The sequence below is a fragment of the Zosterops lateralis genome, assembly GCF_965231275.1.
Source record: "Zosterops lateralis genome assembly, chromosome: 2".
In the NCBI taxonomy this organism is placed as follows: Eukaryota; Metazoa; Chordata; class Aves; order Passeriformes; family Zosteropidae; genus Zosterops; species Zosterops lateralis.
Window position 1 is genome coordinate 20,844,517 of NC_139763.1, and position 27,994 is coordinate 20,872,510.

At 40.7% G+C, this 27,994-nt stretch overlaps 1 protein-coding gene across 2 annotated transcripts; it reads right to left on the reverse strand.

Moving 5' to 3' along the window:
- Nucleotides 1–7,962: 7,962 nt before the first annotated feature.
- CLDN34 (claudin 34) lies at nt 7,963–17,706 on the reverse strand. Of its 2 annotated transcripts, XM_083855609.1 has the most exons (3): nt 17,611–17,706; nt 10,412–10,547; nt 7,963–9,044 (listed from the first exon to the last, which is right to left on the reverse strand). In XM_083855609.1, the coding sequence occupies exon 3, from the start codon at nt 8,984–8,986 to the stop codon at nt 8,342–8,344; it is 645 nt and encodes a 214-aa protein (XP_083711735.1). In that variant the 5' UTR covers nt 8,987–9,044; nt 10,412–10,547; nt 17,611–17,706; the 3' UTR covers nt 7,963–8,341. The 2 variants fall into 2 exon arrangements, with proteins under 2 accessions (XP_083711735.1, XP_083711736.1); XM_083855610.1 differs by lacking the exon at nt 10,412–10,547 and having other exon boundaries at nt 17,611–17,677.
- Between the last annotated feature and the right edge of the window lie 10,288 nt (nt 17,707–27,994).

Here is a 27,994-nt window from a genome sequence, read left to right on the forward strand (position 1 = left end):
TTCTGATAGTTTTCTTCAAAGTGTCTAGTTTTTTGTGTAGTTTAAACCAGTAAGTTTTTACAGTATATCCTTAGGCAGTTTTGCACATCAGAGCTCAGGCTTTTTAGACTAAAATTTAAAAGCAAGCCTGCAAGATGCTGAATACTTTTGTAAATTCCCTCTGATTTCCACAGTCAGATTCCTGTAAGATTCACTTTTCAGGCTAAAAGCCTGAGCAGTCTTTTCAAACTCAGGTTAGTTTTGCTTACGTCTACTCCAGAGTACTTTGTATTTGCTGCCACAAGTATGATGTTTCAGCTACAGAGCAGATTTTCTGAAGCACTTCCAGGCCTCTGAAAGGCGAGAAATGCCTTTTTTCAGAAGCAACTTTTTCTGACCATTAGTAATGATCTTTATGAGATTGCTGCTTAAATGTTCACATCAAAGCTTGTGAAATTTGTGGACCAACCTCCTGCTGACATAAAGTATGGGTGGTGTTAATTCATTCTTCAAGTGGATTGACAACCAGCATTTCAAAGGAAAGAGCAGCATGTGACAGCAGGTTCTGAGGCCTGGACTAAGCATGGCAGCTAGAAGGGCCCTGGAAGGGCTGAAGATGCCACCAGTTTTGGTGCATGTCAGCATTGGCTTTGAACATCACCAGGATCATTTGGGATTTCTGGACTATTAGCACACCAATAAATGTTTGCTATTTACAGCTGCAAAATGCAAGTCTCAGAATTTGTGAGTTATCACTTGAAATGAAGCTATTTAAGAGAGATGTTCTGGTGGATATAAACATTTCTGAGAAATAGTAGAAGGAAGATAAGGTATTAAGGCTCTTGTGACTAATCCCATTGATAGGCTCATGGGGTATGCTTTCATGGTGTGTGCTCACAGAAAGATGGGATGAACTGGCATCTGTTCAGTGCCTTCCTGCTGGAGCGATATCATACCAGTTAGTTTGAAACCCTTACATTAAAAAGTATAGTGATTTCAACAATCCCATTTTATTCCTAGCATAGGTTAAAATACTTAAACCTATACTAAACCGGGGCAAATATCGTGTGTAATATAGGCCGTGATCTCTGTGCTAAATAATGCGGCTTAGTTCTAAAACAATGTTATTAAAAAAGCAACATTTAGGTACCTTCTGGTAAAGAAATCATTGATGCAGCATTGTATTGCAGCAGGCATAATTCAATTAAATGAACAATGAAAAACAAAAGTCCAGCCTATGCAGAAGGTCACTTTAGAAATAACACTTGTCAGCAACACTTAAGTGAGCTCAGGTACCCGTATGAAACACAGCAGTGTTTCAAAGTTAGCTAATAAAAAATAATTTTTGGCTGAAAATAATTAGTCATATAGTGTATTTCCATTCCCGACAGTGATGGATGAATGTCACTGAAGAGTCACAGCTGAACCCAGAGAGCTCTTTGGGCAGATGAAGTCACTGGTTTGCTATGTTTATGCTGCCACACATTTCTGGCAGGCCTCTGAGGCCTGTTTTATCAGAAGGAGCCTTGGCATCCAGCACAATGGCATGTTTATGTTAAAAAGAAAGGTCCCACTGCGAGCGGCAGGACAAGGGATGCCGGTAGGAGCGGCAGCAGTGGCTTCCTGCGCCCCAGGCTGGCGTGGGCAGAGGGGGAAATGAGACACCATGGCTTACACTGCACACCAGAAACTGTAGCTCTCAGGGATTAACACATATAGGCCAGTGATAATTTTCCACGTTCTCCCAGCTAGGAAAAAGCTGATATGTGGATTTTGAGCACAGCCCTTATAAATATTTCTTTGAAGAAAGCTTGTAAGTCATTCCTAGTGCTCCCAGAATTGTAGGAGCCAGTGAAAGCTTCTGAACAACCCAGGTTTCCAGGAGGTGAAGTCTTCACTGAGCCTAACTGTGTAATAGACCTTTGTTGAAAACTCCCTGGAGACTCTGCAGTGACCACTGAAGTTTCCCAGTTCCCACCTGAGCCGTGCTGGAGGAGATGACAAAGGTGTCCCTGGTAAGCCGTGCTCAGTGCTGCATGGGAGGTGACACCCAGCATCCAGCCCTGCTCACCTCAGGCAGACCAGCCAAGGGTGGGACCAAATGGGCATGGTGCAGACACCTGAACACTGCCACAGCCATGCCACAGGCAAGCCCATCCAGGATGGATGCATGGGGGTAGAGGGAAGTATAGCAAATTATTTTATTTCCTGGCCTGGGCAGCAGAGTGGGGTTCAGCACACATGGTTGCTGCTGGCACTCCGTCAGTGGAGTCCCTGATGTCCACAGTGTTGCAAAGGATGTAGTTCCCATCTGAGTCATTGCCCTGAAGGAGGCCTCTGCCAAAGCTGCTGTGGTTAGATGTGGGTATGGTGGGGCCCTCTCTGCTGTTTTGCAGTGCTACCTTCTGTATCATCTACCTCCCTTTTCATGTGATTTTTTTTGTTGTTGTTGCTGTTCATTTTGGCTTCTCTTTGAAACGTGATTCCTCCTTTGTTGTTTATTCGATTTTTTCCAGATTTGACAAAATCACTTGTTATTATCATGCTGTCAATCAGTATTTTTTTAAATTTTTATAGCTTCCTACAATCTGCCTCTTTTCCTTTTCATTCCCTCTCTTTCTTCCTTCTTTTCCCTTGCTGTCCCAGTTTTTCCTCCTTTACCTTGCATGACACCATTCCTCTTCTGTCTCTGCTCTGTTGGTAACAGCAAGGCAGCATCACACACCCAGGGGACCCCTGCATCCTTGTCTGGCTTCAGAGTATGAACAAAAACCAGCGTTTCAGCAGATCAATTGTAATACTTTCTGTGGCTTCCATCATACTAATCATTATACTTTAATGTATTCATTATTGTTCCTTTTTGTGAGTTGCTACTATTTTTATTTTACAAAAGGGTAACTGTTGTAAGGCAAAATTATGTGTCAGATTTTACACATATTTGGAATACTAAAGCTCAGATGTGAGGTTCACTGAAATCAATTATTCTGAAAGTTGCATGCAGACCAGTCAAGCTTTTCAGTAGGATTTCTGAAAGTCAAGCATGTGGATGGCCACAGCATTATATGGATAAATCACTAGGGATCTGGCTTTAAGTGATTTCAAATTCCCCCAACATCTAGTCCCTTTTTTTAGCCAGGGATAGATGCTGAGTATTATATAGTTCCTACAGAAATAGATGAAACATCTGCATATTAACCAGTTTTATTCCCATATTCAAACTGTTCAGCAATAACACCAATATTTCAAATCTCTTCCCCAGTCAGTGAATGCTTCATTTTTAGTACTGTAGTCTTCAGGGTTTTTTCAGCACTTCTGATGTTCAAGGGATTCCCCCTGACCCCCACTCCACCCTTCTATTTCAGTCAGCTGGAAGCTGCAATGTACCTACATGGTTGTGGATACCATGAATGCCTCCTGGTCTTTTCTCACATGCTATCTCACCTACTTGCAGTGTCATTCCTGAGGCTGTGGGGGACAAACTGGGTGGGCATGTACAAACTTTTCTCTTCAACTGATCTTGGGTATCTGGTAATATTTTGGTAATGTTAATTCAGACCAAGATCTAATTTTTTACCTTTCCCTGTTTGTATTATAATGGAGCCATGTATTCCGCTGCTGAAAATCGGCCTGCACGTGAAGTAACCTTGGACAGTCAGAATGTATGTGCTTCCTCAAAATAGCATCCTGGGAATTAACCTCACACTTGGTCTTTCCCACATATAATCCGAGAGCAAGGCAGTGATGTGACATTCTGTGAACTGGGTGTTAACATTGCGTGCTGCACTCCATTCCCAATTTTGAGTCATGATTTATTTGGTTTATAATTCTGAGATGAGATTCGCTTACATTTTCTTGTTTGGCATGCAGTTGGTTTTGACACAGTAATTAAGAGCCAGCACACTCCAAAGCACCCGGCTAATTATTGAACCCTCTCAAGCAAGGGAAACAGTAAATTATCTGAGCAGTGGAAAAGGAAATAGGTCAGTTGAAAAATATGTTTTTATGAGCTGATACTGGATTTGACAATACAGATGCTGGCAAGAATGAAAGGAATCCCAGTTCAGTTTTGAAAAAGGTATATTTTTCATAGAGAACATGTCTCTTCTGGGAACCTTTAATTTAATGTACATTGGTTTCCTATTTTAAGAAAACAATTTGCCGTTAACTCTATGCCAGCCAGACTTACATTTTTTTAAGCAAAACCTCTTTGTTCTAAAGTATTTGATGGCCCAAAGAGGAGGAAATTGGCTATGACATTTCAGGTTTTGCATTCTAAGGGGAAAATGGTCGAAGGTCTACAAGTATTTCTGAAAACACCCTCCTTCTCATCATTGTAATATACCATAAGCCATGTGACAACAAAAATATTTTTTTCTGAGCCTAGTATTATTTTTAATCAGCTAAATCTGCAAGTGAGATTGTCTTCACATAGAACTGCTGACTCAAATAATAATTCTGTTTACCTGACTAATGTGATGACCTACTCAATGTCTGCAGTTCATCCCGACTCCTTTACCTGAACACAAGTGACAGTTGTCCTGAATTGCATATTCATCTGGGGGGAAATCTCAGCAGGCTTTGTGCTGTGGGACTGTTTTTCTGTTAGGCACTGTTCAGCTCTTTATTTGATCATCCATCCTGGAGGAATATTGAAAGTATGTTCATATATTTTTTTGGTCTGTGGCCGTGGATAGACAGGTGAGGTGGATGGTACATGTAAATAAGATTAAGAAAATGCATCCTGTGGTGGATTAATGCCAAGGAGTATGTTGTGGAGGTCGAAGATGGGGGGTTTATCATTATCACCCAGCAGAACTCAAAGGGGGTCTTGGTATTCAGATTATTCTCCCATCAGTGAATTCAGACTTGAGTGAATCACAAGGTTGTTTATTGTCAACTCAGAAAAAATAAAGTGAGACTGGTTTATGTGTAGACTGAGGCCAGTGTGGAGACATTCCTAGACAGGGTGGAGCCCACAAGGCAAGCGGTGCTGTCACTGGGGAGGGAGCAGGTCCCAGTTTGCACTGAAGCCAGAGAGACAGTGCTTTGTGATATGATCTGTTCTGTGGTGGTGGAGGTTTTTGCCCCTTATCTCCCCACCTCACAGCCCTGGCCACTCACTGCTGCCTGCATTACAGCTTCTTGCCTGTCCTTAATTGTGCTGCTACAAATGAGTGTGGGGCCAGGCTATTGAGTAGGTCTCTAAAGCAGTCTATGTTAAAAATAGCCTTCCAAAAAAATTTTGCATTTTTGAGTTTTAAACCAAAACCTTTTCAGCTGCCTGATGTTACATACAACCCCTAAAAGTACCTATAATAAGCACAACTGACATGGTAACTGTCAGTTAACTAGAAGGTAACTTAGCTTCTTAAATCTAAAACAAATGTGTCATGGAAATATACACAAAGAAAATATGTTACCTTCCTGGTGAAGGAAAAGTGCAGGGGCTCTACGTTCTTCCAATATCAAAATTGGAATGAACACCAATATTCACTTAATTTTAATGAATCACACTGCCCTGGTGGATCAAGGTCAGACAGGCTCAATGCTTTGAAATCAATGGAAGTTTTGTCTCTCCTTTGTTGTGAGCTAAGATTAGCCTGGCGAAATGAGGCTCATGGCTGACCTGATCACTCTCTAAAACACCCTTAAAAGACAGTGTAGCCAGGTGGGTCAGTCTCTTCTCACAGGCAACCAGTGACAGGACAAGAGGAAACGACCTCAAGCTGTGCCAGGAGAGGTTCAGAGGCCTGTCCTGTTCAGACATCAGGAGGTAATTCTTCACTGGAAGGGTTGTCAGGCATTGGAATGGGCTGCTCAGGGAGCTGGTGGAATCACCATCCTTCAAGGTGTTCAGGAAATGGCTGGACATAGCACTCAGTACCATGGTCTAGTTGACAAAGTGATGACCAAAGGTTGGACAATTATCTCAGAGGTCTTTTCCAACCTAAATGTTTCCATGGTTCTGTAAGATTTTTTTTCCTCTATCTTTTCCTCAGAGGACTTGGAGTTCTAATATAGATTAGTATTTGAACATAGGTTATATTTTACCATATATCAACACAGAATCTGGATCATGTGACTATTGAGAGACTGGGAAATGATGCCAGGAGTTCCATCTAGATAAGCCCTCTGTCCTGAGATGGGCTCACTCGTACCTACAGTCTTCCTGGCACTATTTGCCTAAACTTTTTTGGACAAAACTTTATTTTAAAATCCACACATCTTCTTAGGTAGTCTATTCCAATGTTTAACTGAGGAATTTCTTCACCATCTAGTCTGTGTTTGACATACAACCAATATTTCATAGCCACACATCACACATTAATATAATTCCCGATGGAAGCAGCAGTGGCAGCAACACAGAAACTTGGCAAGTCCCTGAGGATGTTTGCTCCTTTTTCTTTAGCCAAATGAACCTAATGATTTAGTGAATATAGTTAACAAATACAGTTGGGGTTGCTGACATTTCTGTGCATCCATTAACTCAAAAAGAATTGAAGAATCAGTAATTTTCTCTTAAAGTTGTAATTCCTTGCCAGGGAATATTGACAGTTTACTGGTGTAATAAGTTTACTAGTGGCATAAACACATGGAGAGATTTTTTTTTCCTTACAGCTATAATATGATATAATCCAATATTATTGTAGGCTTTGAGGGAAGAGATGACAGTACTACTGACAGTACTATTGGTTTGTACCTTTAAAACTGAAACCTACCAATATTGTAAAGAATGTACTTTAGAAATCTAACTGGAAACAATATATAAGAAACTAAGCTATTAAACTCCCTTCATTGAAACACCACTTGAAAGTGCTTTACAGCATCACAGTCAAAAGATAGGTTCTTGCAGAAGTGAAAAAATTACCAATGATGAGATAAACTGCTATTTCAGAAGGGACTGGAGAGGAAATGAAGGTGCTGTGAGTTTCTATATTGTCAGACAGTACAGCAAAGTCAAGCTCAAGGGAAGATGTATAGGAAAAATTGGACTGCTACAACGAGCTGGGATAGTTACAGCCACCATGTCCTGGTTTGTTGGCATTTTGCATTGTATCGCGTCTAAAAATTATTACATTTAAAAAGCATATTTTTTTTCTTCTTTCTCTGAATCCATGAGTATTTTAAAAAATGGAGGACAATTAAAAGAGTAAAACTAAATTACTTAGATTTCTGTAGCATTTCTTTAAATATGTAATAACATTTTGAGGACCTCTTTCAAAAGATCATCTGTTTGTCAACACCGTTGGCTTATTCCTCCCAATCTCTGATCTTTTGGAGTTTTTTAAAGTTGTCCTTATTGCAGTATTTAGGACATTTCTTTTTTTCTTAGGTGAGATTTGGTTATATGTGCCACAGTTAACAACTGTGGTTACTATGGCCATTACAGTGGGTTAAGACAAAAAGGTTTTTAGGGAACATGTAATCTCCCAGCCATTGTAGGCATCTTGGAAAGAGGCAGCCTTTGTCTCTACATTGATCATAAACAGAACCTGAAGTGACTGGTTTGGATATGGATTCCTACATCAGATGAATCATACCCTGAAAGTTGCACTGAGTACTCCTGGTTACTGAGAGCACTGATTTTGACATTGGTTTTGTAATAACTTGTATAAGTTATTTCCGTCTTTTGCAATACATTTGGATTCAGTGAAGTGTCAGATGAAGAAGCAAACAATTGCAGACTTTTTGGCTCTGCCTCAGTTAGGAGCTAAAGAGCGCACCTTCCCCACAGGCAAACATGTTGCAACATAAAATGCAAATAGCTTGAAATAAAAACAGAAGCAATAAAGAAATGGCTCTTTATGTGCCCTCGAGGAAGAGGAGAAACTGGCAAGACATTTGTAAGACAATTCAGAGAAGAGTCATTTCACACAACCATGATGACAATCATATTATTGGTTTTAAAAGTCTTGACTTGTCATGAAACATACTTTGCTACAGATGTAACAAAATAAACAACAAAAGAACTTAGTACGGACAAGGAAAGAAATTCACATTTAATACATGTTACTTCACATTTTTCTTACAGGTCAGTTCATTCAAAGTCAGGTCTTTGAGCATGGTAAATATTTTACACACAAAAAATAATAAATTAATCAATAATGTTTGTATTTACAAAAGAGGACAACTGGCAAAATATAATTACATTTGCTGCTCAACAGCAGTTATCTCAGAGACAAACCTCTGATAATAGGTGAGTACTAAGATGATGACTCAACTGGTTCATATAAGAAAATAGCGTGGCTACTATAGAATAAAATTAAATTCTGCAGTTCCTTAACTTTACAACCACTGATGCTGTTGTCCTTATCTCTTGACTATGCTCTTGTTCTGAAACAGCATGAGGGGATTTGTCCTGTCAGGATTTCATGAGAGTGTTTGTGGTCATGGGAAATCTGTATGAGAGAGAAAATGTCCCACTTAGCAGCAGGAGGATGACAGCCACAATCCCAACAGGAATGGCAGCACCAGCTTCCTGTGCCGCTGGACTGGAGGGCATGTAGTAAGAAGGAGGAAAAGCTATGCTCTGGTTGTGAGTTACAGAATAGAAATTCCAGCTCACGGGAATCAGGACACACAGACCAGCAAATATGTAGAAGACGCCACCCACCAGGAAGAACGGGGCAATGAGAGTTTTGTGAGTGATTCCCATATACACATTTCTCAGAGCAAATATTGTAGCAGCCAGTCCCAGCAAGCCCATGAACATGGCGATCAACAGGAGACCCTGAGCAGCATAAATTTCATGGGGGATGAAGGAGTCATAGCCACTGAATTTATGGCAAAACTGTTCTCTGTAGCCAGGTGAGACGTGAAGGTAACTGATGAAGCAGACTTTCCAAATCCCCACCCAGGCAATGCCAGAGGAGATGATAGTAGTGTTGTCCACATGCCACACTCTCCATTCCACAATTCCCATTGAAACGGTGCACAGGATCCAGCCTATTGTGCCCAGAACAAAGGCAGCAAGCTGGAGGTGTGAGGTGCTGACCAGGGAGTTCATCCTTTGGAGTTCTCCTGCTCTGTCTCAGACACAGCTGCCATGCAAAGAGAGAGAGGCACTGCAAAGAACCAAAAAATAAAATTACAAAGGCAGTTATTATTTGGGTGAGTAGGTGAACCTGTCAGTGATAAAGAGAATGTGTGTGTAGAGGGAAAATGGCAGTCATCTTTCCCCAACTTAAATGAATGGTTGAAATTTATTATCCATGGGCAAATAGCATACAGGTTTTAATTCTGTATATGCCATGGTATCACACAGAGGAAAAAGAGTCTCTGATTAGCTCCCCTAAAAATCTCCTTTTTACATTCACAAAAGGAAAATTAATGGGTTTTTTTCCAAGTTATTGTCTTCTTTGTTAATTAACCATTATGTTCAAACATCCTTCAACACATTACACATAATCAGGAGCCCTAGAGTTACTGGCTAGCAGAAACAAAATCTGAGAAAATCCTCTGGTTCCTGACTGTTGCAAAAGATCCTATAAAACAGAATCTGTGCTCCTTTCTCCTGGCAGCTGTGGCTTTGATGCTGGAGCCCAATCTGTACAGACTTCAGCTTTTATGCTGTCTTTACTGAGAGCTGCTGGGACCAGTGTCAGACAGAAAATGCCTCAGTTCAGAGGCATGAGCAAATCCAGGCCAAAAGTCTAACAACATCCATTGAACTTTGGCCATTTTCAGATTAATTAGCCATGAATGCATTAGCAGGAACATTTGAATTAATCAGAAATATAACACACTGCAGAGGCTGGAGCCTGCATATGCTGTCATTGCTTTCCCACCCTCAAACTTTACTCAAGGGGTTTTTTTGGTGCTTTACCTTTGTAAATTGCACTTACTTATAAATTACCCAGTTTCCCCAGTTTGAATCATCCTACAACTGTGCTTGAAAATATTTTAGTCATTTAGATTTAAGATTTGTTTGCCGACTGTACATTCTGAGTGCAAATTAGGGTTTTATTGTGTTAAAAAAAAAAAAAAAAAAAAGAAAGAAAAAAAGATAAATCAACACTTTAATTTCCCATGTCTTTTGTATAAATTTTGAGTACTTATAGGAATGATCTATGATCAGTCAGCATGTGGCCTCAAATTTATGTAAATCAGACAGGTTCTAGGGATCTGTATCTTCTATAAGTTTTCTAAAATACTTTTTCTACTGCTTCTATTTCATTCAATACTGGAGAAATACTGTACAAAGTTGACTCTAATAAGATATGTCTGCCACCATGTTTTGTGTATTAAACATTAAAGACTAAAACAACAATTTTTTGTTTTACTGATCTTAAGGTAACCAGATTCAGTTGGCAATACAATCTAGTTGCAAAAATCCGCCTGTGGAAATCTTAAAAAAGAAATATCTTCATAACAATATGGCCTTAAGACGACAGTGTCCATCTTCTCATACCAGTGCCCACTAAATACTTACTTCAGTCCTGAAGGTGATGCCAGCTATGAGAAGATAGGCCAGAGTGATTTTTGATGCCAGACAAACACAGCAACATCTGCAATTTTATCATTTTGGCCTCCCAGTTCATCTATGTATCTCCAACAGGACTGATTTCCTGTGGGATATATTAGTCTCCATTATTGAAAGTGTACATTTAATCCTCTCCAGCAGGGACAAAATTGCTCCGGAAGAGTCTCTTGTATATTTATCTACTAAAACTGAAACCAGTTTCTAAACACTTTCTCAATTGGCTGTGTTATTTATAAAGTGATTATAAAGCCCCCTTTCTAATTAAATGTCTACCAGGCATGGAGTACAGTAGCCCTTCAAAAAAGCATCATTTCTGTTCCTGTCCAGTGATGGGAAGGTGCTGGACAGGAAAGTGAGTCCTGTGCTCACTCCATTTGCCTTCTCTTGGAGTCAGTGGAGCACACAGAAGCCAAACCTGAACCATGTGAAGACACCATTTGGTGTAGAGCCCTTACCTCTGTAACACTTCTTGTGTACATCATAAACATTTGTTTAAACAACTTGCTGATATCAAGGTCATAAAAGATATGTCAGCAGGTGAATCCTTATCATCAACAGCTTTTCAGAGTATGTTATCAGCATATAACTTCATTGATTGAATGTACCCAACTGTCTGCTCACAGAATTAAATGAGAGTAAATGTGAGTCTAAGTCCACTATCAAACCTGCTGAGATACTTAGAATTGTATCCAGAATTGAATTATAAAAATTAAAATTTAGGGAGACATCTTTTTCCTTTTAAGTTTCTCAAAAACACACAGAACAAGCAATCACACAGGATGAAAGAATTTAAGGCTTATACAAAAGTTCTGAGAACACCGGGGAATACCAGTTAACAAAGATGGGCTTTAGATGAGTTATCAGGTGTCTAGACACACAAAAAATTGCTTATGTAGGAAATGATTCATTTTGGCTCATTTTTCCACACCCTGCCCACTGGAGTACATTTGATCTAGCCTGGTATCACTGACTTAGAGAAAAAAACAACGTTCAAAAGAAGTACTTTTGAAATCGATGATGAAATTAAATTACAGTTCTCACACTTGTTTTTTTTGGAAAATCAAACAGAAGCCTATACTTAACAACCTCCTGGTACTGAGATTCAGCATGAAAATAAGGAACAAAATATCAAGGTAAAATAGTTACAGGATTTTTCTTGACATATGAAAACATATCAGATTAAAAAAAAAAATTCTAGTTCCTGATTCCAGTCTCTATCACTATGAATATTAATAAACACACTATAGGTTTTGCTGACATAATGAAAAGACAACAGGTATGTATCAGTTGCCAGAAGTATTGCTTTTAAAGAAGGCTTTGGACAAAGAGGATCAGGGAAACTCCTTTTCTCCCAGATGTAGAAAGACACATTGATTTTTCAGAACTACAGTGGTAAGTATTTCCAAAAAAAAACCCAAAAACCTCAAACAAGACATTTCTGTTGCAGATGCCAAATAAAACTGGGACCGAGCTGCAGAGGGCGTCGTCCTCCAGGAGTTCAGCCATTCCAGCGGTTCCCTTGCTGTGAGAACCTCAAAAGTGAAGAAAGGAGAGAAGGAGGGAGGGAAGGTAGGTCATAGCAGGCTGGGGTTTACAGCAGCGCCTGGGTCAAGGTTTTGTCAGCTTTTGCCTCGGCTGGACCTTCGGGGTGACCCTGCACAAGTCTCTATCCCAGGAGGTGGGAGATGAAGGTGCTGAATTTGGCTCAACCATCAGCAGTGCCACTCCTGCAGATTTCAAGGACAGAGGCATCCCTTTTGTAAAGGAAGAATTTGATCTGTCACCAGCTTGTCATCCACAGAGAAAAACCCAAAAAACTCAACCAATCAACCAAAATCCCCCAATTATTTTTTTTAATTTTTTTTAAATTATTGTCATTAAATTAAAATTTCTGGTCCCTGTGCAAATGCCCCTTTCAGCCTTCTGGGAGAAAAATGTGAAAACTCAGTCCCTTCATATTGGAGGGATATTCAATCCATATTGAGCTATATTGGATTAAATACAGTTCATAGGCCAGATCATATAGCAGCGTGCTAACACAGACAGCACTGGCCAGTTTCATGGTTTACTAATTACATAAATGTTTTGAATTAATTTAATTAGTGTAGTAAGGTTACCTATATGGTCTGAATAATACAGTGATGTAACACAATCACTAGATGAAATGTCCTAAGGCAAATGAACTCATATTCAGTCAGCTACAGGAGATCTTCTGAGGTAATTAGGTGGTGTCACTGGCGTGCAGTTCTTGATTCAGGAGCTCACTCAGAGCTGCAGATTTCAGCATTACAACTTTGCAGACTAGCTACTTCATGGGATGGGGTCAGCCTACAAAGGCAATCTGGCCAGCAGGAACAAGCCAGGTCTGTGTGGTGTCTGTGTCAGTAGATGATAAGCATGACTGAGAACCCTTTTCACTGAAAGAATGTCGGAGTCCAGGGCATCCCTCTGGGCATCCTGGACGGTCACAGACCTTTGTAGAGAGGCCTGGGACCCAAAGAAGAGGGTCTGGGGTCTGTGCAGGGGGGTTTGTCTAGCACAGAGCCCAGGAAGACACAAGCTTTGATTTTAGTCCATGTTAGAAAAACTTCTAACACAGAGAAGAATTGCAAGTCACAAATGTGTAACAGACAGTAGTGAAGTTACCACTAGGTAGAAAGTTTTGTAGTTTTGGATTTTTAGTATGTAAGTGCAAGGAGACAAGATGGTGGAATTAGGGTGGAATCCTGAGTCCTTCTTCTTCTCCCTTGCCATCCATCTTCTGCAGTGACGTGGGCACGAGGTAGTTTGACAGGATTGGGTCAAAGTAGAAACGACCCTTCTAGTATAGGTATTAGGCATTGGTATGAAATGGTAAATAATAAGTACGTAGTTATCTGTATAAAAGCAGAGTGACCTCCCATCATGGGGGGAGTCACATGGTGTCCAAGCTGCTTGAACACCTTGGCTGGACACAAAGAACTTGTAAGATAAGAATTAATAAACAACACGAGAAACCAAGAAAACCAAAACCTTGAGACTCCTCATCGTTCTCGTGCCGAGCACAGACTCAGACTTAAAACTTTCAGAGGTCAGAGAGGGAAAAACACTCCCTCAAACCCACTCAAACCACCAGCCTTGAAATCCCAGGAGAGAGAAAGAAACCAAAAAAAACTGAGAAAAGAAATGAGAAGTGGTTTTGAGAGGTGGCCGCAGTGCCATCTTTCAGTATTCCATTATTTCATCCACATTTTCATTTAAAATCTACTCAGTTCAATCCAGCAAGCACTCCAGTACCAAACCCATCTGGGGATGGTCTTTGGAAAGTCTAGAAACCGTAGCTAAAAAACAGAGAGCTGCTTCTACAGACTTCTCACCTGGCAGCCATTTTCTCTCCAAATTATTTCCTTCATTTGGAAGGCCTTTCTTTCATAGATATGTTTTAAACTAAATGCCCTACTAAAGTAAAAGTACGACAGAATCATAGAATCATAGAGTGGTTTGGCCTGGATTGGAACTTGTTCCAATCCCCCAGCCATGGGCAGTGGCACCTCTCACAGACCAGGTTGCTCAGAGCTCCATCCAGCCTGGCCCTGAATGCTTCAAGAGATGAGGACTGTGAAGCTTCTCTGGCAACCTGTTCCAGTGCCTCACCACCCTCACAGTAAAGAATTTATTCCTAGTTCCAATGGAAGCCATTCCCCCTTGTCCTATCACAGTTCCTGACAAAGAGCCCTCTCCAGCTTTCCTGTGGGCCCCCTTCAGATTCTGGAAGGCTGCTATGAGGTCCTCACACAACTTTCTCTTCTCCATGCTGAACACCCCCAACTTTCTCAGCCTGTCTTCATAAGGGGGGTGCATATTAAATGTAAATTTGTTAACTTTCAATGCAAATTTGCACAGACAAGACAGAAGTTACTAGTAAAAGATGATACATGTCAGTGTATTCAGCTTTTGTATTTATTGCTGGTTTTACTTAAATTAAGCTTTGCACAGTGAGTAGCTCCTTTTCTTTACGTAAAGTATGCTGAGGCATTGCACATGGACTTGGGGACAGAATGAGACATAAGTTTTCCACTCTTAGCTTCAACAAATGGAGAGGATGCCTGAGAGCCATGTTGGCTTTCCTACAGCTGCAAGCTTGCTTCTAGGAGAAAGAAATAAAAGCCAGCTGCTCTCACAACTGCCAGGTGGTTTCATAGAAGGGGGTTTGGGTCGTCAGGCTTACCTTTAAAAAGACTAAAATGAAATGTTGCAGTTGAATAGATCAGTTCTTTGTGGCCACAGTCCCACCTCCTGATACTCTCAGTAACAGGAAAAAACAGAAATGGAGCTATCTTGAAATTTTGTCAACACTTCCTTTACTTCCAGTACTTGTTAGTAACAAATGGCTGGGGCTATGATATCGATTCTGAGGGTGGAGAAACCTCATTTACACCAAATGCATTTCACTTCTGCAATTAATACTGTGCCTTCCAGAAAGCTGTTTTAATTACATTCAGTAGGCTATATGCATCCATTGAATTTCAGATCTGCTTTCTAAAACTCACCCTGCCTTAAGTTCCTGAAACAGAAACTTAAAAAATCCTGCAGGAAAATGCAAGAGACAAAAAAAAGCTATCAAACTCTCCTAATTCCTGCATTTAAATATAATTGGGCCTTTCAGGTTACTGAGTCTCAGGCTCCCTCCTGGGGGGATGAAGGCCTGTGCCAGGGACAGATGTCCAGATTGTAGAGTGGCATAAGGAAGTCCCCAGCCACACAATCACCTTCAAGACTTGTCTTTAAATTTGTTATTTCATATGATGGGTTGAGAGCAAGAGGGCTGCAGCTGTCAGAGGCATTGAAGGGAGTTTGCCATTTCAGAGAGGTCCTTTGGTTAGTGTGTGCTGGGTAATACATTCCCCAGCAGCAGCATCTCCTCTGCAGTATCTCCTACCTCTCTGGGACCTGAGGCACCAGGAGAGCTGGATGGGCCAGTCATCAACACCTGGAACATAAGATCTCAAACACTGAAACTGCAGGGAAATGTGAGATGGAGCTGGGTCTTGCCATGGAAATTTGTGGAAGTCTTACACAAATTGCACGATCCTTGACATGATATTCAAAGACTGTATTAATGCCTTAGGATCCTTGAGTTTGGATGTGTCTAGAAGCGAGCTTCAGAAATGTTTTTTATCCTTCTGCCATCACTGTTTCAGTACAGCTCTGGCAGAAGAACAGTTTTATGTCTAAGGCCATCTACTAGCTGTGGTACAGGCCACAGGAGTTGCCACCATTGGCTGAATAATCAGTCTATTCCTACCTTCTTCAACAGACATTTCAAACAGTCAGTGTGAAAGTTCTTTTGCTCCTATTTTCCTAGAAATAAAATAAGCCGGATTTATGACCCATTCCTTGAATACATCTCCCTGACACTCATGAAGTCTTGAACTCTGATATCTCATGTTTAGATTTTAGCTGTCACTAACATACTTATTTTCGGTTAGAAAAGACAAATTAGCGGGGTCTAGAGTCTTAAAAGTCATTGTAGGGTATGTCCAGGCTTAACATGCCTTATGTCCCCTGTCCCTCAAATGTCAATGTCCAATGTTATAAACTCTGCTGCTTCCATTTATTCACTGTGTTTCAAAACAAGGAAATGAAAGCAATCTTCTTTTCTCTTCCATCAAGTAAGAATACATTGAAACTTGGCTGTGTAAAAGTCCTTTGCTTATGTCAGGAAAATGTTTTGATTTGCTTTGATAATAGGACAAAATGAAACCAATAATTTCTATATATTCTCACTGTTTTTTCACACCCTAGTTTACTTTTCTGTGGCTGAGCCCACCTTGAGCTCTTGTAACACAAGGAACCATTGGAGGCTGGTAGGCAGTGAGATGGCAGTGGCATTAACCCAGGGCTTAGATGACCCCACATTATCAGAGTTGCTACAGATTGCTTTGCCTCTGTCTTGAAGGCAGCTCCATTTAGAGCCAAAGTGGAACAATTCAGAAACATTCCAGGAATGACAGCCCCTGAAAAACTAAGGCAAATAACCTGGCTGTGTTGGGATGGGATACTTCCAGGAAGCTTCAGAAACCAGAGGGAGCCCAACAGTTTGCTTACTCTTGGTGTCTGGTACAGAGAAAAGAGCACTAAGGGTTCAGTAGTGTAAATAAGGCAACCACATCTGGGTCCCAAAGAACTCACACACGACTGGGAAGATGAGGGCACTGAACACACACTTGGGGCATGGGAAGATGTCACCCAAGAGGAGACACCTCCCAGCCAAAAGAACAGGAGCCAATGCTTCCTGGAGCTGCAGGAGAAATTAAGAACTCCTGAAGCAACTTGCATGTCCACGTGGAAATGCTGCACAGGCACCCAGCTGGGAGGCAGGAGCATTCCCTGAGCCAAGGGCACGTAAGGAAGTGCCTGCAAAGGGGCAGAGGGAGAGCACAAAACCTGCACACAGCAACCTGCACACAGCAGGCAAGGTTTCCTTCATAGATGGGGGGAAATGGGTGCAAGGAGAGCCTTCCAAAAGGATAGGAAACTATACTTGCTTCCTAGTAAATAATAACCCAGCTAAAATAAAATACACTAAAAAATGTTCCAACAGAAGAGTGATGTCCGAGTCTCCCTGTCTGAACCCACTTGCCTGCAGAAAACTAGGAATTCTACTGCAGCTTGTAAGAAGCTTAAAGAGAAAATTCATGATAAATTGTTCTTATATAAAATAAGCATAAAATTATTCTTCCCAGCCCATGTAAGTAGAAATTCATCTATTTCCCCTTATTTCATGTTTTAAGGAAATATTTTTGCTTTAGATGATGCCAAGCATCACATGCATTTCTGAATTAGCATTTAAATCCTGCCTTTGGAAAGTAGTATAGCCTAGATGCAGCTTTATTGGACTATACTGAACATGGTTTACTAACTAAACTCTTTGTTTAATGTAAGTCTTGCGGCAGAAAAGGAATTTTAAAAACCCCAACAGTATAGTAATTACAAAGGTCTCTTCTTAGCAATATCTCTATGATTTAATGCTTGAAAATTTAATTCTTCAATTCCCAGTTGGGAAAGCATTCTTTATAGAAAACAAATAAATACTTCAATCTCTCCTCATCTGTTCTCTATCAGCACTTCATAAAATAAGTAATATTTTAAAAAAAGGGGGCACTTACTTCTCTGAGTCTGAGAGTTGCCTAAGGCTTTGAAGCAGTGTCAGCTGGATGAAACAAGTTCCAAAAGGGAGGTAGGAAAAATGCCCGTGCGAATTGTCCAACTTGTTACGCTACCAAATAGGTACCTCACAGTTCCTTGTCACTCTCCCACTAAGTCAACAAAGATGTAGGAAGTCAGTTAATCATTAACATATTATAAAAATATGAAAGCTTTATCATATGCCATTTATTCTAATTGTTTTAAAACACTTACTGAAGCATATAGATAACTCCCATGGAGATTATAGCTTTCTGTAAGATACCCTTTCAGAAAATCTACCTTTTTGATTACATTATTTTTCAGCTTTTCACTGTGATGCCCCCAGTCTGACAGCCTGAAGGACACAGAATTCTCATCTGAAAGAGAACAAAGTGATTTCATAATCTTTTCTTTTTTAGGTTTTTCTTCCTGTATTTATGCAACTTAAATTAGTGCAGCTCTGCAGTGGGAAGGAATATAGGGGAGAAAGAGGAGTTTTTCTATGGAGTAAATTCAAGCTGAACTGCTCTCTTGATGGACTCTGGTTGGCAGTACCCACAGTTTAGTACAAATAGTACTATGCTTGCTATCTCAGATGCTTAAAAAACCACACATATTTTTAAAAAAATTATGTTATGTTTGCTTTGCTTCATCGTTTTCCCATGAATGTAAACAGTGGCTCTTACAAATTGAAAGAATGTTCTTAGCTCCTAAACCCTGATAAAACTACAAATGATGCACTGGCTCAGCTGGTTACAGAACAGTGCTAACAACACCAACATTGTGTGTTCTATCTCTGTATGGGCCATTCCCTTCAGAGTTGGACTTAATGATCCTTGTGGGTCCCTTCTAACTCAGAATATTCTGTGATTCTGTGACATTTCAAAGCTTGGTCTCAAAAGACAAGTAAGTTTATTTCATAGAAATCCCCTGAAATGGGGAGGCCCATTGAAAAATTCTTCTCATTGTAACATGCACAATGGCTGGTCATTGCCATCACTAAAGAAGGCTGGAAGATGTCATTAATTCATGTCCTCCTGTTTTCTGCATCACCTTTAATCCTCTTCTGCTGCATCTTCTAGCCGATGCCAGTTCACTGGTTCTTTGTGCAGGTAATGCAGCCTGGCCATGCCAGCAGAGTCTTGTCCTCTCCTGAGCTCACCAGCCTGGGCTCTCCTCTCTGGCTGCTCACAGCTGGATGGGGTTGGTTTGGTGCACAGGCAAACTCAGCTGCTCAGGCTCTGCTGTTGTGTGACAAGAAGCCCAACACACACACACACCCTGGTGGGCTGCTGTTGTCTGCCAGACTCCAGGATGGCCTTCTGACATCCTGACAGGGCTGCTGATTCACAAGGACAGCATCCTTGGGCAGTAGGCAGCTGGCAGATAGATTCCTTTTCTTGTATTTAATAACTGTGTGGGACAAAATTTGCAGGGAAAACCATTGCTGATTTTACACATGAAGCTGCTGCATACCCCTTTGTCTCACTCTGTGATAGGAGGGGCATCCCCTACACCGCTCCTCGAAGAACAATTCTTTTCTCACCAAATTCTCTGTCTCTGACCTATTTCTTCTCAGTCGAAAAAAAACCCAAACCAAAAAAGCAAACAAAAATCAACATGACAACCAAACCCACTGTGATGTTTGAGAGATTAAACTGTACTGAAAAATAATGAGTTCAAAATATCTATCAGCCGCCATCACTACAGTAAAGTTTAATTCAACTGGAAATCTACAGTGCTCGATCTGTGATAACAACCAGCAGCATAAGCATCATTACATTCGTGAAAAATACAATATACACAATGTGGAATGGAAGAAGTTAGGAAGCAAATGACAGTATTAAGTGTCTTTTCTTCTCAGTGTATGATTATGACTTCTATAAATATATTCTTTTTTAGTGTAATAGTGACAAAATATGAGGAAGCAGAAATTAATTAAGTTTCTGGCTACTTTATTTAAAGGAACACATTTTAAACCTAAGACTTTATTGTTCCTTGAATGCCAATGGTTAATACTTTTCGAGGCAGAAAAGATTTGCTTTCTTCCACCATGGCCTGGACCCAAAGCACATTGAAATCAGTGGAAATAGTTCCGCTGACTTCAAAGACCTTTAGATCAAGCCCGGTCCCTTCTGTGGTTTACAATTTCATTGTTAAATACCACAGAACAGGAAATATTTGTTTCAAGTTATTTTTCCTTTTATTTGCTACACATTGAAAAACCAGCCTGAAAGCAAGATGCTGTGCAAGGTTCACTGCCCAGTGAGTGGTACCACGTAGGCAGCTGAGAGAGCTCCTAAACAGCTCAGAGGCTCAGGTACAAGTACTTTCTCACTTTTTGTTTCTGAGACAAAGGCTGCTTCTTCCAGGAAGCACAGCAGCCTCCCTGCAGCAGCTTGCCACTCTGTGATCAGTGTTAGAGTTGTTGCATGCTCACTTTTGGTCACTCCCTGCTTGTCCTCAGCAGATCATCAGACCAGAAACTCTCCAAATCCAACACTGAACCTAAACATGGGCCTCTAAAACCACTGCTTGAGTCTAAGAGAAGTATTTCCATAAACAGATTTCCTAACTCTTTACCTTTATGGGCAAACCAAATTGTCCTTTAAAACTTGGGAAATTCAGAGATGAGACAAGCACCTCTACCAAACTCAACACATTCTCTAATCATTAAGTGCCTCACAGCCCAGCAGCAGCTGACCTTCTGCCTGTTTTGCCCAGGCCTCTTCAAACAGGGATCACAAATACGTTGTCAACAGCTGCCACTGAAGAGGCCACCCACTGCCAGACTCAAGGAACTCCAGAGGGAAGCACTACACATTATCAGACACTCAGCTCAATCCCGAACTACACCAACCCTTGTTTATAGCTGCCAGCAGGTGCTGTTGGCATGCACCCCACACCCCGAGCAGGTGTTCCCATATAGGGAAAGGTTTAACACTCACCCCTTGCATTTCCTATCAGGTGAAGGACCAAGAAACATCCCTGCTGTTCTGACAGTAATTGGCTCAGTGCCAAGACAGAAGCACCTGTTGCACTTGTCACTGTTCATCAAAGCCTGCGCCTCTCTATTGGCAGTTTGCCACTAGAACCATCCTCGATCCTTAGGTAGATAAGAGACAGCAAAAAGGAACTCAAGGGCTTTTTAAGGTTTCTTAGCAGAGTGTCAGAACCTTTTCTAACACCTGTGCTGGGCTTTCTCTATTGTTTCTGCAACATTTATTATTTTTCATTTATTAAATCTTTTACTTTTGCAAGACACACCCGAAGAGCAGTCTCGTTAATTATTAAAGCCAATCTGCTACAGCTGGACCATCAGAGGTTTGATACATTTACACAGGGCTCATAACACTCGGGCCACATGTTAAATTGTATCAAGGTGCTGCTTGTTTATTATGGTTAACCCCATTGGCTGGGAAGTTTTCTGGCTACAGAGAACTTGCTAATAGGTTTGTTCTGATTATATAATTATATTTTGTGTGCCCTTGATTCCTCTCCTGTTTTGTGAAGTTCCAAATAAACATCCACAATGCTCAGTCCCTACTATCCTCAGTGTTAGTTCCACCTGAACAGTGTGGGTGGGATTTAAACACATATTTTCGTCTAAAATTACAGTGGACTCTGACATTATATGAGAGAGATTATATCCCTCCCAGCAAGAGAAACAGTGTTCAAAATCCAATTTAGGTGTTACAAGCTAGGGAGACTGTACTTCATTCATGTCTGAACTTGCTTCCTTTCAATCTTGCACAGCACTAATATCCTTAACAATGGTCACATACTTTTTAGTGCTTCTTCTATGCAAAACATGTCAAGAGACCTTCTGTCCAGCACTTACACCACTAGCAGTGTCCTCAGAGCCCCTGCTGCCACACTAACATCCCTTTATTTTTGTCCTTAACTTTCCCTAGATTCCCTTATAACCAAGCTAGCTAGAAGATTCACAGAAAATTCCTAAAAAGAATCTGAGCCTTTTACTATTGGTCAATTAAAAACCAGGGGGAAGTGGGAACACACAGACACAGCTGCCCAGGCTATCTCCAGCATGGGCTGTTTAAACCTTTTCTTCAGAGACCAGAAACAGTAGATCCATTGGAATGGGCTCACTACTAGTTTTTGAAGCAAAATTGAGCTGACTATTACAAGCTCAAAAAATTTAAGAGGGATGATTTCACTGTGATTGTGTCTCAACAAGGGGCTGATTTAAAACCAATAAAATTTGTCTTTGGCGCAGCAAGAAGTTGATGTTTTTTTCCCGGAGATGCAGAACACAAAAGCTGGCATGCATGAAATGAAGGGCTGCTAAAATTAGATGCACTTTTGTGGTTTGGGAAGGCTCCTGGTTATTCCCAGATACCCAAAAGTAGGTCATTCAAAGCTTAACAAAGACATTTCCCTCAGACTTGACATTTTAGAGCCAGTTGAAAGGACCACCTGATGGGAGAATGTTATCAGCACGTCACACTGGGGTTTCACTCTGCCTTGGCAGTGTTTCTGAGAGAGCTGCAGTGCTACAACACCAGGCTTTTGTCACTTCAAGCTGCTGTAGCAGCTTGCTCTTATCAGCTGTTAGAAGTGACAAGGAAATCAAATACCAATGAATTTTCATTAAAGGGAATGAAAATAAGAGATCAATAGAAACCTTTAGCTAGTAACAGAGCATGGGGGTTTAACATCTTTACAAAGCAACTCCCTGCACAAATGATGGGGCACAATTAAAGTACTAGTTTAGGGGAACCATATGAATAACTGGTTGCTCGTTAGCTGATGGTGACATGATCTGAGGTAGGAGATCTTTAGGATCTTTACTGACACCCTAAAAGGCTTTCTGTACCTTTACCCCAATTCCTGGCTACTGTAATAGCTAAACAATGACTGTGATCTTTCATCTGACCAGTACCCTATTTAGATTAATGCAGTAGGAAGTAGATAGAAATATTCTGGTGATCCAGAACACAAGTAAAATAGGACACTGCAGAAAGCAAAACAGATTTCTTATAAAAACCCAAACAGCCACAAGCTGGATGCCAGTGGAGAGCAGAAGGATGTAGTTCTGTAAGGAGCTCCAGACAGGGCAAATTCCTTAAATATGTGAAGGGAAGCATATTTTCAAAAGCATTTTATTCCAGCATCTCTAAAGCAAAGGCAGGGCAGCTCTACTTTTTATCCTTGTGCTGGTCTGTCATTTATTTGGGCAGTGGGGGGAAGAAGTGTCACACTGCCTCTGCTTTCCCTCAAAGCCCTCCATAGCCAGCTTACAAGTTACAAGGCAAAGATGAAAGGTCATCAATGCTCTGGCACATACTGGAGCTTGGGACAGTTTCAAAATGTGGGGACAACCACCTGGAAGGTTCTGATGAAGAAGGGAATTCTTTTATGGATGGCTAAACTGGCCAGCACAGGAGCACTGGTAGGAAACCCCGAACACAGGAGAGAAAATCAAAGCAAACTTAGTAACTAACTGAACCAGTAAAAGGAGAAGGCAGTTCCTACAGGTGCATGGGTGAAGAGGGTCTGTAATCGAATTAAAAAAAAAAAATTGTCTGAGCCATGCTGCCTGGAGTGCTCAAGACCCATTTCCAAGCCAAGGGCTTGCAAACTCCCACCTGTTTTCCTGACCTGTCAGCTCCAAAATACATGTTATAATTACTGCTGCTCTTTAAGGACCCCTGTTATAAAACTGTAGGCAATCTAAATATTTACTGAAGTAGTCACACCTTGGTACGTGACTGTGTAATGTAAGAACAGCAAACACAAAAGGTGTATTTATAGTGACCATAAAATTTTCATTCCCAGTTTCCTGACTTCCAGAGACTTTGTGACCAACCTTCACATTGCACTTTCCCTGTCATTTGTGACAACAGTACTGCACTTCTGACACCCTTGAACATTTGCACCTAATTTTTATTTTCATGCATGTCTTGCACTCTCTGGGTACTGACAGGGCTTTCTCTGTTGAAATGAGTCTCATGCTGTATGTGATGCTCAATAGCACACACACAACAACTCTTTCATCCCAGTTTTGATCAGTGAGTGCTCTTATGAGTTAAGACACACTCTCTCTACTCTCTAATAATTTACGAGGGTCTCTTCTCTTATTTTACTATCCTTTGCATTGGATAATCCTGTGGGATTAGACACAATCTTTTAGAAAGTTTATTAAGTTTTCAGCAATATTGCATCACAAGTTACTACTTTTCCTGTGTTCCAGCCTTTGTCCTAGAGCATAGAGCTCATGTGAACTGATCATCCACTGCGATACCACACGGTTTATGTCATTGCCCTGTCCATGTGGTCACCATCATTTTCTCCTTGATTAACTGCTTTGCATTTCACCATATGAAATGATAACTTGTTTGAACACACCCAGACTACCTGTTTTTCTCTGTGCAACTTTCCTCTTCATTGTTTGCCATACATGTTGCAAACAGTGACCATTATCACTGGGCTTCTGTTGTAATAATCTCTTATTGGTTTGGTGGAACTCCCATTGCAAGAAATGTTGGTCTAAGTAACCCCACCTTTACAAAACCAGCGTGACAATGATGTTTACTCATCTAGTTTTTTCTTCCCTGTAGTGTAAAAATAGGAAGGAAAGTGTTGATTTTTTAAAATTTTAAATGGGGCACATTCTGGTCACACTTATCCATGGAGTATTTTTGCTTTCAAATTCACTGATGGCCTACCATGAACTATGTAAGAACATCCTGGGAACAGAAACACAAGATCCTCTAGTCCCTATTGATGGAACAGCTGAATATTTAGATCTTCAGTTTCTTACTCCCTAAATTATGCTTTCCTGGCAGAACACAATGATCCAGCTTAAACAGGAATTGGGTATTGCTCTGCCCTACCAGAAACCTGGTATTAAATCAAGCTCCAAAGAGGTGGCAATTAGGTAAGCAAAACCCCAGAGAACAAGCCAGGTCCCTCATTCTGAAAATGCGTGTTGTGCTGTAAACACCCTCATCTCCCAGCTTGTGTGACTTCAGCATGTCCAGCTAGCTGGGCTGTTTAGTGAATTCAGGATGACCACAGAGCAACAATGACTTCTTCCTCAAAGGGTAACTTCTGCAAGGCTCCTTAGTGCCAGAGAGCTGTCCCAGTGTCTCCTGAGCCAAAAAAGGGGTGTCACTGAGTGCACAGAACATGATGGTCTTACACAGTGAGATCTGAGATTCTGAAATTCCAAGTTATTCCCCATAAGTTTAGTTTTCAAAGATGCTTTAAAGTATTTTTTACGTCATAGTAACTAAAAAGCCTGCCCTAACACATGGAGACAGGACACTTCTGCCGTGTCATGTACAGATAAAGAAACAGGAAATTTAGAGTCCTGAAGCACTTCACCACTGGTTTTCTTTTTCTTCCTTCAGGGCACTGATCCTTCCAGGTTTTCTTGGTTTTCACTTCCTTGTGATATGTATCACCCCATTAATAAGAGAATGACTGCTCCACCCCTTTCCAGTCAGTGTTGGCCACTTTCAATCATCACAGCTTGTTTTCCCGTTTTCTCTCTGGAGAAACCATACCTGTGTGAGAAAGCTGCTGAAGCTGCAACTCCTGGGAGTGGCAAAGAATAATATTTACAGGACTCATGCCTTTCATATCTAGATATTGAGATAACCAATCTTATCTTCTTTCCATTGCTTATTATTTAGCCTGTGACTGCTCATTGTATTTATATTTCTTTGAGGCTTTTAGAAAACACACAAATGTAATTTATCAGTAACAAACACTATGAAGAGCAGACAGCTGGGAAGTGAAACAGATGTTGAAACAAAATGATTCTCATCATGAAGATTTTGTTAATTCCTCTCAGGCTTTTGCACTTCACAGCTCCACCAAAACAACGTTTTTGGTAAAACTCTTATATGCAGACATCCATCATCCCATTTTTAGAACATGTGCTCCATAAGGAACAGCAGCAAATCAACAACTCTTGGTAACATCAGACCACAGCTTCCTCAGAGCTTACAGAAGCTGCTTGGAATGAACAGTTTAGCTAACACAGCTGCAGCTTGGTATGCACTTAAGAAAATGCTTCCTTTCACTAATTCCATTAAAATATAGGAACATGGACCTAAAATTCTTGACAGTTCTCACCTGGGACATGTAGCATGCAGCCTTTTTAGATGCCACTTTGCTGGAGATTTTATGTTACTGAAAGTAAATATGATTGTTTTTCTATATCTTCCACTACATCTTCAGCTTCACAGTCACAAATCCACTTGCTTTAATTAAAATCACAAGCAGCAAATTAAAATACTCCAATAAAAGATGAAATGCATTGGGAATCTAGTTGTTCTCAAGTGGCACTGTTGTAGGTTAGCAAATGACACCTAGAGAGGAGGAGATACACAGAATTCCTCCTTCTGTTTCACCCCAGAAGAGGTGCCAGAAATCACCACAGATATTCTTGGTATTCCACCCCTGGCAGTAGCAAGCACAAGGTGATCAGCAGCAGCAGGCAACAGGTAAGAACAACCTGAGGACAAATTTCTTGTTAATTTACCAGGAAGCAGTTTGCTGCATGGAGGGGACCCAAGAGGAAGGGAGAACAGAGGCTCCACCAACGCTGACCTGTTTGGCAATTGTGGAAGGCACATCCTAGCCACAAGGCCATCTCCCCCTGCAAAATCTGCCTCCAAGACAGAGAGCAGAGCATCTAAAAATTGTGAGGTCATTGTGAAGATTTTTAACGTGTGAGAAAAAAAATAATTGCATTTTACCAGCGTTCTGCTCAGGAATGGCTCAACTGCTGTGACTAAAATAAAACTCAGCCTAAGGTACACAACAGCCCACTGGCCCACATGGTTACAACCAGGAAAATGGTGTTTACTGTAGCCTGTCCTAAAGTGATACTTGCTCTTGCTTGTATGTGTGCTACTGTAGCCTGAGTGAGAATTACCTCCTGCTACTGACCTGCACCCAATTTATTTCAATTCAAATTTTCCTCTGGAATGTAGTAAGTTAACCTACTTCAAATGGAAAAACTTTATTCATAGAAACATTATCAAAACAGGAGGGAGAAAGAATGAAACCCAAGATTTCAGTGGTGAATTGCTAATTCACATGGACTACCCATCTTACAGTTTATGGATCATTACGATTAGTTTTATGGATCATTATAATTAGTTAAGCTGCAGACTGGAACTGTGGTAAATGTGATGACCAATTTACCACTGCAGACAACTGACAATATATAATCCAGTTTAAAGATGTAATTGTTAATTTTCATAACATCCTGTGGGCATGATCTGTTTAAGTATATAGTAAAAAAATAATTTATCCTCTAAAAAAACCCATGCAACTGAGAAGACGAGACGCCACTAAAACAGGAGCTGCTTTCTACTGCATATCATAAGGCCTTGCTAGAGCTACTGGAGTGCCAACAGGTTACCTCAGCTGTAAAAACCGACACAATTAAGTACACAAAAATCAATCACTAGAACTTGACTAGGAAAGAAAGCTGTGAAATGGTGATTCCTTTGAAATCTCAAAGTACCCCATGAGAGAATATAAAGAGCTGAATTTCAATTTAAAGAAAGGCAATTAAAAAAAATCAAATAGGACACAAAAACTTGATTGTTACTCCTCTGGAGCTGCCATCCTGGATTATACCTAATGTCATGAAAACAGGCACAAACAGGTGGGTCCATGTACAAAGAGAGAGGGAGAAGAAGGGTAAAGAGAAGTTTAGAAAAATTCTACAAACACCCAAATACTTTTCTTTCCCTACCACAGACAATTTCCAGGATTGGGCTATGGTTCTGTGGTCACCTCCACTATAAATTTGTGCACACTTGCCAGTGTTTCCCATTAAGGCAGAAGATTCTGCAGTTCATCTGAGAACCCCCATTAAACTGAAGTTTCTGTGAAAGTCTGTTAGAGTTGGAGAGTTCACAAATGTTCAGTTCTTGCAAAAAATCTTGTGCATCACTGACTTTAGATATTTCCATATGAAGCATCCATTCTAAACATGGAATGAAGCTGAAGCAGTGGAATTGCCCAAGCAGGAAAATCTAAATTGCTCCCCTGGTGTGTACTCTGTAAGTGGTGAGAGACCTATTTATTTTATTGACCTCATAACACATTTTCCCTTTCTGCCATCTCCTATTCACACTCTTAAAATACTAAATAGACACAAACACATTTCTGGTACTTACACTGGGAATTTGAGAATGATTAATTACTTAAAACATTTAATAAGCTGTGCAAATACACCAAACTACTTCAGACCACAAGATAACTGGTCTGGCCTTGAAAAGCACTATTGATGGGCACCACGAGATGGCAAACACTGCAAAGCAGCAAAGCAAAGCAGTAGCATTTGACATTAACACTGCACACAAAAACTAACTC